Here is an 18,457-nt window from a genome sequence, read left to right as displayed (position 1 = left end):
CTGTGGATTGTAGCCCACCAGGCTCTTCTGTCCATGGGATTCTCCAGGCCAGAATGTTGGAGTCAGTTGCCATGCCCATCTCCAGGGGATCTTCCCGACCCAGGGATGGAACCGTGGGTCTCCTGCATTGCAAGCACATACTTTACCAGAGACACCTAGATAACATATTTTTGTTGATATTCAATCACCAAGTCTTGTCCAACTCTTTGCAAACCCATGGACTTCACCACGCCAGGCCTCCCTGTCCCTCATCATCTCCCAGAGTTTGTCCAAGTTCATGTCCATTGAATCAGTGATACATATATGCATGAAACATTGAAAAACACCTAAAACAATAGTGATGACTATTGCTTGTCTCCAAGGAGCCAGAAGGTTATTTTATTTTTGCTTATTTGTACTCCTGATTTTCTGCAATGCATAATACTTTGTATTATGGCTTTGTAATATTACTTTTTTATTTCTTAAATAAATTAATTAGTTGTTTTTTTTTTTTTTTCTGCCCTGGGTCTTTGGAGTTGCACAAGGCTTCCTCTAGTTGCGGCAAGTGAGGGCTACTCTCTAGTTGCTGTGCGGGGGCTTCTCATTACAGTGGCTTATCTTGTTGCAAAGCACAGTATCTAGGGCACAAGCTTCAGTAGTTGCAGAACTCAGGCTTAAGTAGTTGTGGTGCATAGGCTTAGTTGCTCTGTGGCATGTGGGATCTTCCCAGACCAGGGATCAAACTCATGTCACCTGAGCTGGCAGACAGATTCTTAACCACAGGACCATCAGGGAAGTCCTGCTGTTTTCTTTAATGCATCTGAAATTGGTCATAACATCTATCACCTTTGTCCAAAAATTCAATAAATTAACTTCTCTAAATAATAATAAACTGCTACAAAGACAATAATCTAGAACAAGGTAACATACCTAAGGTTTAGTTTGACCCAGCTCCACGTCTTCCTCGTTTTACGCCTTTTGGTAACTTATTTAAATTTTAGAGCTTCTGTTTCCTAGAGAATAGGAAAATAATACAGCATTCCCCTTTTTATATGCTATGCACAATGTAAGACATCAAAGATAAACACATTCAATCACAACATCGCTTAGACCTCTAGGTGCATCGATTTGTAAGGCTACACATTTCGGCCAAGGGAAGAGCTCATGATCAGAAGAAAGCAGTTTCGGTTCCAAATTCTTCATAATTAGAAAGTCTCTGGAAAGTCACTTAGTGTCTGGCACTTCAGTTTTCTCCATATAAACATGGGAATGAAAACTCTAAACACATTTCTGCTCATATGCAGTATTTTTCAGAGGAGTTAATGAGAATGACTTTTGAAAAGCAGTGTACAAAAGTTAGTAAATGTGTAAGTAACCAATTTAAAAAGTGCAAATTTAAGACTTTAACTTAAAGAATACCTATCAGAGAAGGGATATCTATAGGTATCATAGCCAGCAATGATGATCCATGCTTCTTAGGACATGTCTGTAACTTAAGTACTTTGTCATTAGGGAGATGATGGTTTGATATCATGATCAAAACATGAAAATAAGAAAAATAATTAAAGTAGCTGAAGAGCATTTACTCTGGAATATCCTATATATCAGGGCCCAGGCCTCACCAGAGATGAATTAATTAGAATCTCTCTGGGTGGAACATAAATATCAACACTTTCTAAATGTTGCAGTGATTATAATATATAGCCAGTGTTAAGAACCATTGCCTTAGGGCCTGAGGTCAGTGAAAAACTAGGAAAACCTTCCAGACATCTACTGACAACTCACATCTGTATAGGAAATGACATCTTGAGAAAAAATTCTAACTGCATTATCCCATATTATTTCTACAGCCACCTTAGAAACTGTTATCACTCATCTCTTCATCTTTCAGACACAAAAATTGACTTGAAACTCAATAATACTGTTGTAACTACCATAACCCCCTGCTGCTGCTCCTGCTGCTGCTGCTGCTGAGTCAATTCAGTCGTGTCCGACTCTGTGCGACCTCATAGAAGGCAGCCCACCAGGATTCTCTGTCCCTGGGATTCTCCAGGCAAGAATACTGGAGTGGGTTGCCATTTCCTTCTCCGATGCATGAAAGTGAAAGTGAAAGTGAAGCCGCTCAGTCGTGTCAGACTCTAGCAACCCCATGAACTGTAGCCTACCAGGCTCCTCGGTCCACGGGATTTTCCAGGCAAGAGTGCTGGAGTGGGTTGCCATTTCCTTCTCCGCATATCCCCCTGACACTTCATTAATCTGAGATAGGTTACTGTACGTCCACATTCAGTCAATACTTAGGACTTGCACAAATAATAGAAGAATTTCATTTCTGAAAAAATATAAATCTCTGCTATTAACTCTACTGCTTATTACCTACAGGATTGAGATTCTCAAACTTGATCCTTCTTCAGCCTCATCTGGAGACGGTGTGATACACAGATCACTGGGCCCCATCCAAGAGTTCCTGATTTGGTAGGTCTGGGGTGAGGCCTGAGAATCTGCATCTCTAATGTCTTCATGTAATGCCAATGATGTTGGTCCAGGAACTGCACTTTAAGACCCACTGTGCTAGGCTATTTCAGAACCATGAAAGTGACAACAGCTCCAGATCTTGCCCCCTTTTTGGCTCATCTTTGAAATACTCAGGGTCTTGTCTTCCTCCCAAAACAGCAGGATGAGGGAATATTCATCAGGAAAGACAGGATCACACAGCTGGCCCAGATTCTCAAAACTAGCTTCACCAAGGAGTGCAAGAAGCAGCCATTCATGAAGTTCTTCTCTCACATCACACAGGTCTCCCAAGGAGAATGGTTGCAGAAAATCACTCCACAGTGACAGAGTTCATTCTTGGAGGTTTAACAAATCGACCAGAGCTCCAGCTCCCCCTCTTCTTCCTCTTCCTTGGGATCTACTCTGTCACCATGGTAGGGAACCTGGGCATGATAACCCTGATTTGTCTGAACGCTCAGCTTCACACCCCCATGTACTATTTCCTCAGCAACCTGTCCTTCGTGGATCTCTGCTACTCCTCTGTCACTACCCCTAAGATGCTGGTGAACTTTCTATCAGAAAAGAACACTATCTCCTATTCAGGGTGCATGTCCCAGCTCTACTTCTTCCTGGTGTTTGTCATTGCTGAGTGCTACATGCTGACCGTGATGGCCTATGACCGCTATGTTGCCATCTGCAGACCTTTGCTTTACAACATCATCATGTCTCATGGAGTCTGCTCCCTGCTGGTGGCTGGGGTCTATACCATGGGGCTCATTGGCTCAACAATAGAGACTGGCCTCATGTTGAATCTGCCCTATTGTGAACACCTCATCAGTCATTATTTCTGTGACATCGTCCCCTTCATGAAACTTTCCTGCTCTAGCACCTATGACACTGAGATGACAGTCTTCTTTTTGGCTGGATTCAACATCATAGTTACTAGCTTAACAGTCCTAATTTCCTATGCCTTCATCCTGTCCAGTATTCTCCACATTAGCACCACAGAGGGAAGGTCCAAAGCCTTCAGCACATGCAGCTCCCACTTTGCAGCTGTGGGAATGTTCTATGGAACAACCGCCTTCATGTACTTGAAACCCTCCACAGTCAGTTCCCTGGCCCAGGAGAATGTGGCCTCCTTGTTCTACACCACAGTGATCCCCATGCTGAACCCCCTGATCTACAGCTTGAGGAATAAGGAGGTAAAGGCTGCCATGCAGAAAACTCTGTGGGGAAAATCGTTTTGATACAAATGTTATTATTCTTCATCAATTTTAAAAATAGCTTGACTTATCTGGCATGTGTCTCCGAGGGCAGAGGGGTTTTCGCAGGAGCATTTTTTGGCCACGAGGCATGTGGAAGCTTAGCTCCCAACCAGGGGCTGAATGCACACTCGCTGCCTTGGAAGGTGACTTCTTAACCACAGGACTGCCAGTCACATCTTTATTTCGAGACTTCAGGCTCTTTGGTCTGTGGCTTGAGACTGTTTGACCAGTATCATGTGTGACAAGCAAGACGTTACACAAGTGTCCAAGGGCTTAGAACAGAGCCCAACAGGAGAGGCAGAGTCTGATCTTGAGGAAATGGCTTCCTATGGAGCCAGGCTCAGCCTGCAGCCCTGCTCTAGGAGTGACGGTGAGCATTCCCTCGTGTTCCTCATCCTTGTGAGTCCATGTATGTCAGTGGTGTCAACATAACAAATCTCAAATTTCCCCTCAGCAGCCTGTCCCAACCCCAGCGTCTGCTCTTCCGTTCCCTGCTCACTCCCACATCCACCTTGTCTGCCCTTCCTTCTTATGGACCCTCAATCTCCTCCTTGATTGGTTCTCTAATTCATTCTGGTGGAGCTGGTGAGGGGTGGCCTGACGTCAGCCGTGGGACCCCTGCTCTTGCCTGTTTCCAGGCCCAGCCTGTCCATCCGACCTGCTGTGCTGGTTGTCATCATGGAGATGACCTATCACAGGATAGCACAGGAACCCCACCTCCAGGGACTGATCCTTAGGTCAGAGGGCCGACCGGATGCACTGCACTCTGTACAATTTGGGGCAGGAGAGATAGGGTAATTGGATGGATTCTCTTCTTTGTTCATGAACTTGACAGTTTGGCCAAGGGCCAAACTCAGTCTACCCTGAGTGCACAGCACCTCTAGGGGTCACTGTGATGTAATGCCACACTGCTGGGACCCTGCCCCGACACGGACCCTCAGTCAGCCAGCTGGATGGGACAGGAGGGGTCCTCTGGTCCAGTGTGCCTCGTGTTTGGTTCACATCAGGGTAGCCTAGGAGGCTGAACTTTTCCTCCCAATCTTATTTTGAATAATTTCAAGTCTTCAGAAAAGTTGAAAGAGCATCGAAATCCCTCTCCCTCGATAATGCATCTCGTTTGTGTTCTTCTTTTCTTGAACTGTGTAAAATTAACTCATGGTCTAAAAAAAACTAAGTTGTAGACACAGCACTTCACTTTTGCTGTTGTTTTTTATTTTTTAATTGAATTATAGTTGGTTTTCAATGTTGTGTTAATTTCTGCTGTATGGCAAAGTGATTCAGTTATACATATATGTACATACTTTTTTAATATTCTTTTCCATTATGGTTTATCATGGGATATTGCATATAGCTCTCTGTGTTATATAGTAAGACCTTGTTGGTTATCCACTCTCTATATAAAAGCTTACATCTGCTCAGTCTAACCTCCCATTCCATCCTCCCCCAAAATCCTCTACCTGGGCAACCACAAGTCTGAACTCAGTGCATGAGTCTGTTTCTGCTTCATAGGTTCATTTGTGTCAGGCAATCTACAGACTCAATGTGATTCCTATCAAATTACCAATGGCATTTTTCACAGAACTAGAACAAAGAAATTCACAATTCATATGAAAACACAAAAGGCCCCAAATAGGCAAAGCAGTCTTGAGAAAGAAGAATGGAGCCGGAGGAATCACCCTTCCTAACTTCAGATTATACTACAAAGCTACAGTCATCAAGACAGTATGGTACTGGCACAAAAACAGAAATACAAATCAATGGAACAAGACAGAAAGCCCAGAAATAAACCCATGCACCTATGGGTACCTTATTTTTGACAAAGGAGGCAAAAATATACAATGGGGCAGATACAGCCCCTTCAATAAATGGTGCAGGGAAAACTGGACAGCTACATGTAAAAGAATGAAATTAGAACACTTCCTAACACCATACACAGAGATAAACTCAAAATGGATTAAAGACCTAAATGTAAGACCAGAAAGTATAAAACTCTTAGAGGAAAACATAGGCAGAACAATTGATGACATAAATCAAAGCAAGATCCTCTATAACCCACCTCTTAGAGTAACAGAAATAAAAACAAAAGTAAACAAGTGGGACCTGATTAAGCGTAAAAGCTTTTGCACAGCAAAAAAAACTATAAGCAAGTTGAAAAGACAACCCTCAGAATGGGAGAAAGTAATAGCAAATGAAACAACTGACAAAGGATTAATTTCCAAAATATGCAAGTAGTTCATACAACTCAATACCATAAAAACAAACAACCCAATCAAAATGTGGGGGGAAAACCTAAACAGACATTTCTCCACAGAAGACATACAGATAGCTAACAAATACATGAAAAGATGTTCAACATTGCCCATTATTAGAGAAATGCAAATCAAAACTACAATGAGATATCACCTCACACCAGTCAGAATGGCCATCATCAAAAAGTCTACACCAATAAATGCTGGAGAGGATGTGGAGGAAAGGGAATTCTTCTGCACTGTTGGTGGGAAGGTAAATTGATAAGCCACTATGAAAGACATTATGGAACTTCCTTAAAAAACTAGGAACAATATCATCATATGACCCAGCAATCCCACACCAAGGCATATACCCTGAGGAAACCAAAATTGAAAAAGACATATGAATCCCCTTGTTCATTGCAGGACTATTTACAATAGTTAGAATATGGAAGCAATCTAGATGTCCATCGACAGATGAATGGATAAAGAAGTTGTTGTACATATACACAATGGAATATTACTCAGCCATAAAAAGGAATGCATTTGAGTCTGTTTTGATGAGATGGATGAACCTAGAACCTATTATACAGAGTGAAGTAAGTCAGAAAGAGAAAGATAAATATCGTATTCTAAAGCATATATATGGAATCTAGAAAAATGGTACTGAAGAATTTATTTACAGGGCAACAATGGAGAAACAGACATAGAGGATAGACATATGGACATGGGGAGAGGGGAGGAGAAGGTGAAATGTATGGAAAGAGTAACATGGAAAGTTACATTACCATACATAAAATAGATAGCCAACAGGAATTTGCTATATGTCTCAGGATACTCAAACAGGGTCTCTGTAAAAACCTAGAGGGGTGGGGTGGGGAGGGAGATGGGAGGGAGGTTCAAAAGGGAGGGGTTATATGTATACCTATGGATGATTCATGTTGAGGTTTGACAGAAAACAACAAAATTCCATGAAGCAATTATCATTCAATAAAAAATAAATATATCCAAAAAATAGCTTGTTATGAATCCCAGAGGGAAGCGCTCAGAATTCTTGCCACCTGGCATGGGATACAGTCCCTTCTCTGCATGGCTGGGTGACTTCTCCTGCCTCCTTCCTTCCTCCTTCCTGCCCTCTCTCTTCTCTCATCTCTATTTAAAACCAGCTGATTTTATCTTCCTTTTACTTGTTTCAGAAGACTTTTCTCTATCCTGAGCCCTTTAGTAAACTCTACTAACTAAATTGTAATTTAATATAATATGTTTTAAGTTTCACAGACTCACAGATAGAGACAAAAGAGTGATTATTTGGGGTGGTAGGGGAGAAGAGAGCCAGGGGATTAAGCACACAACTACTATGTATAAAATAAATAAGCATGGCCATTACTAGATAGTTACTTTAAATGGAGTCACCTATAAAAATGCTGTCCATCGGTAACAAATATAATTTTGTAAATCAACTACACTTCAGTAAATAAGTTAAACCTATCAGTGAGTTTGAGAGTCATTCACTGTTTAATTTTCTTCTATGTAGAAAATATTTCTCAACCCACTTCCTAGTTTTTTGCACTTGGGAGTACACAAGACAGAGAGAGGTGGATCTGACAGTCATCAAGAAGTGATTCCCAGAGTCTTCCTCCTCTCCTCTTTTCCACTCCTCCCTACTTATTCCTGCCCAAGAACTTCTACCTGATTCTTTTATGTGGATTTCTTAGTCACAGTAATAATAATGCCAGCCACTACCATGTTTGGGGACACTCACTTTGAGCCACACAACACTTATAAATTCTTCATATGCATTCTTTATTTACACTTCGCAACAGTTAGGTACCATGTCTTATGTCTCCTTCACTGTCAGGCAGGTCCTATACCACTAATGCCACCTGGGAAGCCCTCACTGGTGTATACTTATCTTCAGACTAATAATATTGTACACATTTTGTATGTTGGTTATACTACAATAAAATGGTTCTATTAAAAAAAAAAAAAAGAGTACATCTTAACACTGAAAATCAATCAATAATCACAGAATGTAAGATCATCTATATACTTTTTGCAAATAAAAGAAATGGGACTAAGTCACAAGTCCAAAGTGGCAATCTCCCCTTGATCCCTAAACTCATGCAACCACTGACTCACTTTCTGTAACAATTGATTAGTTTTCTCTGATCACAGTACACAACAGTGTCTGATATGTTTTGCCCAGCACAATGCTTTCGAGGTCTTTCATATTGTTGTGTGTATTAATAATATATTTCTTTATTAGCAGTAATCCATTGCTTATATAGATCCACAAATTTTTTTTCCACCTGTTGACAGACAGTTGGTAGTTTCCAGTTCAAGTTACTGTGAATAAACGATATATAAGCATTCATGTACAGAACTCTTTGTGAACCTATGTTTTCATTTACCTTAGATAAATATCTAAGAATTGTTTGGCCATAGGCAAGTTTAAAAGAAACTACCAAACAATCCTACAAAGAGGTTGTTTAATTTTATTTTCCATTAGCACTGTATAAGAAGTTCGCTTGCTCTCCATTCTCAACAAAATGATGTTGTCACGTTTTCAAGTGTTAACATCTCTAGTGGGTACATAGTGAAACTGTTAGTCACCCAGTTGGATCTGACTCTTTGCAACCCATGTTGTGTAGCCAGGCTTCTCTACCCATGGGATTCTCCAGGCAAGATAATGTTAAGCAATATAAGGACAATGATTGCAATGGACTGAAACACATAAAATATGGTTAAATTAGGAAGAATATAAAGATACTAAAGAAAACAACTAGTTTTCTTTGATAGATAATAAGAAACTAAACTATTATTTTGAAAATTAGAAAATGAAGGGGAGGTAAATGTTTCTATATGAACTGTGGTGATGGATTCACAATCTGTGCATGTGATAAAATTGTTTTGAGGTTAATTTACATACACACAAATGAGTATAAGTTAAAATGGGGAAATCTGAAGAAGATCTTCAACATGTGGGGCTTCCCCGGTGGCTCAGAGAGACAAGAATCTTCTTGCAATGTGAGAGATGAGGGCTCAATCCCTGGGTCAGGAAGATCCCCAGGAGAAGGGAATGGCTACCCACATCAGGATTTTTGCTTGGAAAATTCCAAGGACATCTTGGGTGTGATATTGTATTATAACTTTTCCAATTGTTCCCATTGGGGGAAACTACTCAAGGGTACACAGGATCTCTCTCTATTATTTCTTGTACCCCTATGTGAATCTACAATTAACTCAAAAAAAAAAAAAGGTTTAATTTAAAAATCTTCACTAGTAGCATTTTGACAGATAATATATTACTGAATGTAGTCTTGAAAAGGGCACATTCTTATCAACGTATTTTCCTTATGAATGAGAACATACGAGTGAAGAATTCTTATAAATCTACCTTCTTATGCCCTCAACCTCCTGCCATTCTACACAATCAATCTAGAGGTCCAACATCAAGGTGACAAATTTAGCACTCCTTATGAATTAACCTTCCTTTAGTGAAATTACACACTTTTATTAAAACAGTCAACTCTATTTTTTAAATGTTTTCAAATAAGCCTTTTAATCATAGTTGATTATGCTTGATCATGAATAACTAATGATGAGTAACAACTATACTGACAGTGACTGACAATGGTGTTGATAATAACCTCGGGGGTTGTGTGGGGCTTGCGGTGCTGCTTGTAATGATGATAATGTGGATGGTAATGGACTCATTGATGGCAAATTACTTGAAAAGAGGCATTAGACTGTAGTTTCTCAAACAGCAAGCTGACTTCCCCAATAAAAAGAAAATCAACACACTTGGGACCCAAGAAAATAATTCACAGCCCAAGTGTAAATCCAAACTCTAATTGTCCTTTGCTAAGGGCCCCAGTCTCTGAAGTGACTGCCTCCCAGGAGAAGTTCAGCTCATATATATATATAAACACACCCACACATCTCCCTAACTCACGCACCCTTTTTCATGACAGCGCTGGCCCCTTTGAGTAAATTTAGGACTAGATGTAAATCTATTTGGTCCTCTCATCTCCTGATATTGATTTCCCAACTGTCAAAATCGAGACATTTCCAAATGCTTCCAGGAGACTGTGTACAGCTATACATGGGCAGAGATATTTAATTACAATTTAAACAATTCTGTGAGAAAAATATTTCTTTCATCACCTCTTGCGTCTAATGCAGGCTATTTTCAATCCTATGTTTACCTTCCTCTCCAGGTGGTTTTTCTTTGTGTACTGTGTTCTTGGGGCAGCAATCCTGAGCCTCTGGTAGAACTGGAGGTAGGAATCGTAGTGACTGATAGCAAATATGTGGTCGTGTTTTCCTATTTTATATTATTGGATGATTGTGGGAATCAATAATTAAGTCAATGCTGTCTAGGATTTTCCCATCTGCACCTCACTAAGTAAATACTGTTCACCCTGTACTGCCCTGTAATTTCTGGCAATGGTATATTCTGGGGTGGATTTTCTATGTTTCTTAAGTTTTACGAGGTGGAATTTGAGTAGAAGGGAATTTGTAAGATAATTTTAATTTATTGTTGCTCCCTGCAAGAATGTTTTTTCTTTTTTACAATGAATGGAAATAATACTAAAAAAAAATCTTAAGTTCCCTCTGATAGCAATTATTATAAAGTTAGCAATTTAACCATCAGTAATTTAACATGCAGAGTTTATAGTGCAATTCAGATTTTCTTGTCTTCATACTATTAATATAATCAAGGATTTTTACACCTAGAAAAAGAAATATAGTTAGTGCTAAAGTTACTATTATTATAGGAATGAGGCAAGGCATTATAAAATTATAAAGTGATACATTAAAAAAGAAGGTTACAAAAATTATTTAAAATGCAGGTATGATTATACACATATAGAAACATACACGAAAATGAAAGGACATGCTCAGTCATGTTGGACTCTTAGGGACCCTGTAGACTGTAGCCCACAAGTCTCCTCTGTCCATGGGTTTCTCCAGGCAAGAATGTTGGAGTCAGTTGCCATACCCATCTCCAGGGGATCTTCCCGACCCAGGGACGGAACCCTGGGTCTCCTGCATTGCAAGCACATACTTTACCAGCTGAGCCACCAGGGAGCCTAGATACATATTTTTTTGATGTTCAGTCTCCAAGTTGTGTCTAACTCTTTGTGACCCCATGGACTTCAGCATGCTAGGCCTCCCTGGCCCTCATCATCTCCCAGAGTTTGCCCAAGTCCATGTCCATTGAATCAGTGATGTATATATGCACTGAAGCATTGAAAAAAAACTAAAAAATCGTGATGACTATTGCTTGTCTCCAAGGAGCCGGAAGGTTATTTTATTTTTGCTTATTTGCACTCCTGATTTTCTGCAATGCACATATACTGGCTTGGTAATTTTTCTTCTTTATTTCTTAAATTAATTAATTAGTTTTGTTTTGTTTCCTGCACTGGGTCTTTGGAGTTGATCAAAGGCTTCCTCTAGTTGCGGCAAGTAAGGGCTACTCTCTAGTTGCTGTGTGGGGGCTTCTCTTGACAGTGGCTTATATTGTTGCAAAGCACAGTATCTAGGGCACAAGCTTCAGTAGTTGCAGAATTCAAGCTTAAGTAGTTGTGGCACATGGGCTTAGTTGCTCTGTAGCATGTGGGATCTTCCCAGACCAGGGATCAAACTCATGTCACCTGAGCTGGCAGACAGATTCTTAACCACAGGACCATCAGGGAAGTCCTGCTGTTTTCTTTAATGCATCTGAAATTGGTCATAACATCTATCACCTTTGTCCAAAAATTCAATAAATTAACTTACTAAATAATAATAAACTGCTACAAAAAAGATAACCTAGAATAAGGTGACATAGTCTAGTGGACAAATAACAAACTGGCAGACAGAAGTCCTAAGGTTTAGTTAGACCCAGTTCTGTGTCTTCCTCGTTTTACGCCTTTTGGTAACTTATTTAAATTTTAGAGCTTCTGTTTCCTAGAGAATAGGAAAATAATACAGCATTCCCCTTTTTATATGCTATGCACAATGTAAGACATCAAGGATAAAACACATTCAATCACAACATTGCTTAGACCTCTAGGTGCATTGATTTGTAAGGCTACACATTTCGGCCAAGGGAAGAGCTCATGATCAGAAGGAAGCAGTTTCAGTTCCAAATTCTTCATAATTAGAAAGTCTCTGGAATGTCACCTAGTGTCTGGCACTTCAGTTTTCTCCATATAAACATGGAAATGAAAATTCTATTCTAAACACATTTCTCCTCATATGCAAAGTTTTCAAAGGAGTTAATGAGAATGACTTTTGAAGAGGAGTATACAAAAGTCAGTAACTGTATAAGTAACCAATTTAAAAAGTGCAAATTTAAGACTTTAACTTAAAGAATACCTGTCAGAGAAGGGATATCTATAGGTATCATAGCCAGCAATGATGATCCATGCTTCTTAGGACATACCTGTAACTTAAGTACTCTGTCATTAGGGAGATGATTGTTTGATATCATGATCAAAAATGAAAATAAGAACAATAATAAAAGTAGCTGGTGAGCATTTACTCTGGAATATCCTATATATCAGGGCCTAGGCTTCACCAGAGATGAATAAATTAGAACCTCTCTGGGTGAAACATAGATATCAACACTTTTTAAATGTTTCAGGTGATTATAATGTACAGCCAATGTTGAGAACCATTGCCTTAGGGCCTGAGGCCAGTGAAAAACTAGGAAAACATTCCAGACATCTACTGACAGCTCACATTTGTATAGGAAATGACATCTTGAAAAAAAAATTCTAATTGCATTATCCCATATTATTTTTACAACCACCTTGGAAATTGGTATCATTCATCTCTGCATCTTTCAGACACAGAAATTTACTTGAAACTCAATAATACTGTTGTAACTACCATATCCCCCTGACACTTCATCAATCTGAGATAGGTTACTGTATGTTCACATTCAGTCAATATTTAGGACTTGCATAAATGATAGAAGAATTTCATTTCTGAAACAATATATCTCTGATATTAACTCTGTTGCTTTTTACCTACAGGATTGAGATTCTCAAACTTGAACCTGCTTCAGCCTCATCTGGAGACAGTGTGATACACAGATCACTGGGCCCCATCCCAGAGTTCCTGATTTGGTAGGCCTGGGGTGAGGCCTGAGAATCTGCATCTCTAATGTCTTCAAGTGATGCCAGTGATGTTGGTCCAGGAATGCACTGTTTGATTTGTTTTGAATTCCAGACGTGGAGTTCATAGAACGGAGAGAATAGTGTGATCTGGAGTGCTTAGAAAGAATCCAAGGAGGACCTACAGACTTTTGAAAACGAAATGGATTTGATTGGTCTTATAGGAATCATAGAGTAATTTTTCTTAAACTGGGAGGATTATTAAGATGATCTGGTTCAATCATTCTGTTTATAGATAGGGAAACCGAGGCCAGAGAGGCAAAGGATGTGTCCAAATGTACACAGCTAGTGTATGCCAAAAATGTCTGGAATTCAGATATTTTTATTGTTAGGTCAATTCTTTTTCCTCTATACAGTGATTTTGGCTTGTGTGGAATAGAAATTAGGATGGAAATTAGGTCTAATTGAATCAACAGATTTGTATGAGAGATCCATGAGAGATATGAGCTGAATAAGGTGAAGACCAGATCCTGGAGGATCTTGAATGTTTTCTTGAAGACTTTAAATTCAGAACAACAGGGAGGCATACGAAATACTTCAAGTCATTCTGTCTTTTCTCTCCAATGAAAGTGATGTAGGTATGTAGGTATGGAGAATAGATTGGAGTTGAGGAAGGAAGTGGAACCTTGAGGAGTCTGAAGGACCTTGTAACAGTCCAGGTGTTAGTGCAGTTAGGGGCCTAGCTGCATTTCTGTTTGTGTTTAGAAATTTGTAGGGGGTTTTGAAGATGACATGCAATTCTTTGGTAAGATGTGTCTACCCAGAATTCTTAGAGAGGGCTTGAGAGTAAAAAACCTGGAGAGCTAGCCTTCTACCTTAACTCTGTATATGGTTGTAAATGACATTTTAGTATCTAAGTGATGATTCTTCTTAAGGAAGGCAAGCCTGGAAAGGAGGAGTAGAAGATAACACAATACTAGTGTGAAAATAGTGATGGAGGGAGGGGAAAGGGCAGAAGGAGCAGATGGACAGTGAATGGGATCAGCTTCCAAGGGAGGGCCTGGACATCTCGGTCGGAGGAGCTATGTTGTAGCTAGAGAGTCAGGCCTCCAGGGACTGCAGCCTCACACGGTCGTTTTAGAACTCAAGAGGCCAACAGAAGTAAGATTTGCCTGCACATGCTTTGTAAGATCTACCCACAAATGCTTTGGGTGGATGGGTTGTGCTAAAGCCCATGCCCATACATGTATCCACATAGATTTTCAACCAGGGCTGATGAGAATAGATTGATACAGTCCTTACCAGGCTGGTGAATTGGCACAGGGTACGATACTTAAAGTTTTTTCCATCCTCAGGAATCGTTTTCCATCTCTAAGGAAAAACTTTAAAAGTCAGCAAGAAAGCAAGAACACAGACCTTCAAATAATATCTCATACTGGATCTGAAAGTTTGGGTTGCAGAAAAAAATGTGGTCCTAGAGTATTCAATAAATACTGAGCAGGACCTGTTAAACACCAGATGCTATGCTAAGTGTTGGACTTTAATCTTTTGATCATATTGCACCAAATGTTGTTGACACAGAATATTAACATTTGGTTCTAGTTTACATTAAGCCCCATGGGGATTCTCCAGGCAAGAATACTGGAGTGGGTTGCCAGACACACTGTCCTAGGCTATTTGAGAACCATGAAAGTGACAACAGCTCCAGATCTTGCCCCGTTTTTGGCTCATCTTTGAAATACTCAGGGTCTTGTAATCCTCCTGAAACAAACAGCAGGATGAGGGAATATTCATCAGGAAAGACACCAGGATCTCTCAGCTGGCCCAGATTCTCAACACTAGCTTCACCAAGGAGTGCAAGAAGCAGCCTTTCATGAAGTTCTTCTCTCACATCACACAGGTCTCCCAAGGAGAATGGCTGCACAAAATCACTCCACAGTGACAGAGTTCATTCTTGGAGGTTTAACAAGTCGACCAGAGCTCCAGCTCCCCCTCTTCTTCCTCTTCCTTGGGATCTATTCCGTCACCATGGTAGGGAACCTGGGCATGATAACCCTGATTTGTCTGAACGCTCAGCTTCACACCCCCATGTACTATTTCCTCAGCAACCTGTCCTTCGTGGATCTCTGCTACTCCTCTGTCATCACCCCTAAGATGCTGGTGAACTTTGTGTCTGAGAAGAACACCATCTCCTATGCAGGGTGCATGTCCCAGCTCTACTTCTTCATTGTGTTTGTTGTTGCTGAGTGTTACATGCTGACAGTGATGGCCTATGACCGCTATGTTGCCATCTGCAGACCTTTGCTTTACAACATCATCATGTCTCAAGGAGTCTGCTCCCTGCTGGTGGCTGGGGTCTATACCATGGGGCTCATTGGTTCAACCATAGAGACTGGCCTCATGTTGAATCTGCCCTATTGTGAACACCTCATCAGTCACTACTTCTGTGATATCGTCCCCCTGATGAAACTTTCCTGCTCTAGCACCTATGACATTGAGATGACAGTCTTCTTTTTGGCTGGATTCAACATCATAGTTACTAGCTTAACAGTCCTAATTTCCTATGCTTTCATCCTGTCCAGTATCCTCCGCATCGGTACCACAGAGGGAAGGTCCAAAGCCTTCAGCACATGCAGCTCCCACTTTGCAGCTGTGGGGATTTTCTATGCAACGACCACATTCATGTACTTGAAACCCTCCACGGCCAGTTCCCTGGCCCAGGAGAATGTGGCCTCCTTGTTCTACACCACAGTGATCCCCATGCTGAACCCCCTGATCTACAGCTTGAGGAATAAGGAGGTAAAGGCTGCCATGCAGAAAACTCTGAGGGGAAAATTGCTTTGATGCAAATGTCATCATTCTTGCTCAAATTTAAAAATAAGTTGTTATAGACTTTTGGACTCTGTGGGAGAAGGCGAGGGTGGGATGATTTGAGAGAATAGCATTGAAACATGTATATTACCATATGTGAAATAGATTGTCAGTCCAGGTTCAATGCATGAGACAGGGTGTTCAGGGCCGGTGCACTGGGATGACCCTGAGAGATGGGATGGGGAGGGAGGTGGGAGGGGGCTTCAGGATGGGAAACACATGTACACCCATGGCTGATTCATGTCAATGTATGGCAAAAACCACTACAATATTGTAAAGTAATTAGCCTCCAATTAAAACAAATAAATTAATTTAAAATTTAAAAAAAGAAAAAAACAAGTTGTTATGAATCCCAGAGGGAACCCGTCTGAATGCTCACCACCTGGGATGGGATACAGTCCCTTCTCTGAATGTCTGGGTGACTTCTCCTGCCTCCTTCCCTCTTCCTTCCTTCCCTCTCTCTACTCTCAAATCTACTTAAAACCAGATGATTTTAATGTCATTTCTCTCATTTAGGAAACATTTTGTCTATCCTGAGTCTTATGGTGGAACTCTGCTCCCTTAATTGCAATTTAGCATCAATTTTAAACTTTGGCAGATTCACAGATAAAGAGACTAAACAGTGGCTACTGGGAGGAGGGACACTGAGGCAATGGGATTGCCCTACTATGTACAAAGTAAATAAGCAGCAAGGATGTATTTTATGGCACAGAGAAAGAAAAACATCAGCTTATAGTAACTTTAAATGCCGGTTTAGTTGCTAAGTCATGTATGACTCTTTGTGACCCCACGGACTGCAGCCTGCCAGGCTCCTCTGTCCAAGTGATTTCCCAGACAAGAATACTGGAGTGGGTCACCATTGGAGTCACCTATAAGGAAGAAACTTGACTACTTGTACCTACTAACAAGGAAAATCAAATCTCAGTACAGTTAACCCTTGAACAATATGGGTTTGAACTGTGTGGATCCACTTGGGTTATTTTCAATAAATACCTACTACAGTACTATAAAAAAAAATGTTGTACATCTTGAAAAAATATAATATTGTAAATTAAATATAATTAACAAAATATAAATGTATGATGTACATGTATAATGTATACACACAAATGTATAATCTAAATATAAATGTATAAATGTAAAAAAAATATAATATTGTAAAAATGAAGCTTTCAGCAGTGAGTTTGAGAGTCATTCACTGTTTAATTTTCTTCTCTGTAGAAGGTATTTCTCAACTGAGTTGCTACTTTTTTGCACTTGGGGGTACACAAGGCAGAGAGGTGGATCTGAGAGTGACCAAGAAGTGATGCTCAGGCTTTCTCATCCAGCCTTCCTCCTCTCCTCTCTTTGACTCCTCCCTACTTATTCCTCCCCAAGAACTTCTACCTGATCCCTTTGTGTGATTTTTTTAGTCACAATAATAATAATGCCAGCCACTAACATGTTTTTGGACACTTATTCTTATCCACATAAGTCTCCTAAATGCTTTATATGCCATATTTCAATTACACTTCACAGTAGTTCTGTACCACTGTTTCCCCATTTACTGTGGAATTTAGTGTGGTAACTAGCCCAAGGTCACATCTCTGGTAAACAAAGACACTGGGATTCAAACCTGAGTCTAAGTGACTCTGGAGCCCACACTCCTGGCTCTCAATCATCCCCTGTGCTTTAGGCTGGTGCTCCCTCTGAACAGTGTACTAATCCTGCCCTAATTGTGCTCTTCTAATTTCAAATGCCTCCTGAAACCCATTCCTCAGATCCTGACCTTTCCTCCGCTTCCCTAACCTCCACATTTATAGAAACTTATTCAGAATAACTAAGGAAAGGTGACACTAGAGTGACCAGCTCACCAGCTTTGCCTGGCACTTCACCTCTTTTAGCACTGGAAGCCCCCACCCTGGGGGTCTCAATTTTGGTGGAAAGTGTCTTGCAATAATTTTACATCCCCAAAATTATTTCCAAATCTACATGAAGCTAATGACATCATTATTGTTTAAATATTTAACATGTGACATAGTTAGCATTTATTTTTTAAATACTCACTGTTATAACAGAGGCAAGCACAGACACACACACACACATACACACACACACTCTTTGCTCTCTGTTAAGGTGCCCTATGTCATCAACACAAAGAGCAGCCCACCACCCATTTTATAAAATTTATTTTATGATTTTGTTTTCAAATTATTAAATGCTTAAGGTGTATCATTACTTTCATGACAGATAATTGGCCATACCATTCATATGGCAGAAAGTGAAGAGGAACTAAAGAGCCTCTTGATGAAAGTGAAAGAGGAGAGTGAAAAAGTTGGCTTAAAGCTCAACATTCAGAAAACTAAAATCATGGCATTTGGTCCCACCACTTCATGGGAAATAGATGGGGAGACAGTGGAAACAGTGGCTGACTTTATTTTGGGGGGCTCCAAAATCACTGCAGATGGTGATTGCAGCCATAAAATTAAGACGCTTACTCCTTGGAAGAAAAGTTATGACCAACCTAGATAGCATA

The 18,457-nt window shown here is 40.3% G+C and overlaps 2 protein-coding genes across 2 annotated transcripts; both read left to right on the top strand.

Annotated features, from left to right (window-relative positions):
• The first annotated feature begins 2,786 nt into the window (after positions 1–2,786).
• LOC122675498 (olfactory receptor 8A1-like) lies at positions 2,787–3,716 on the top strand. Its single transcript, XM_043874370.1, has one exon. The coding sequence runs from the start codon at positions 2,787–2,789 to the stop codon at positions 3,714–3,716; it is 930 nt and encodes a 309-aa protein (XP_043730305.1).
• An 11,269-nt stretch (positions 3,717–14,985) lies between these two features.
• On the top strand, positions 14,986–15,915 carry LOC122675504 (olfactory receptor 8A1). Its single transcript, XM_043874383.1, has one exon. It carries the CDS (start codon positions 14,986–14,988, stop codon positions 15,913–15,915), a length of 930 nt encoding a protein of 309 aa, XP_043730318.1.
• Positions 15,916–18,457: the final 2,542 nt, after the last annotated feature.

Source organism: Cervus elaphus, chromosome 2 (genome assembly GCF_910594005.1).
Source record: "Cervus elaphus chromosome 2, mCerEla1.1, whole genome shotgun sequence".
Lineage (NCBI taxonomy): Eukaryota > Metazoa > Chordata > Mammalia > Artiodactyla > Cervidae > Cervus > Cervus elaphus.
The sequence above is the reverse complement of the archived record's forward strand: the minus strand, read 5'-3'. Positions and strand labels throughout refer to the sequence as shown.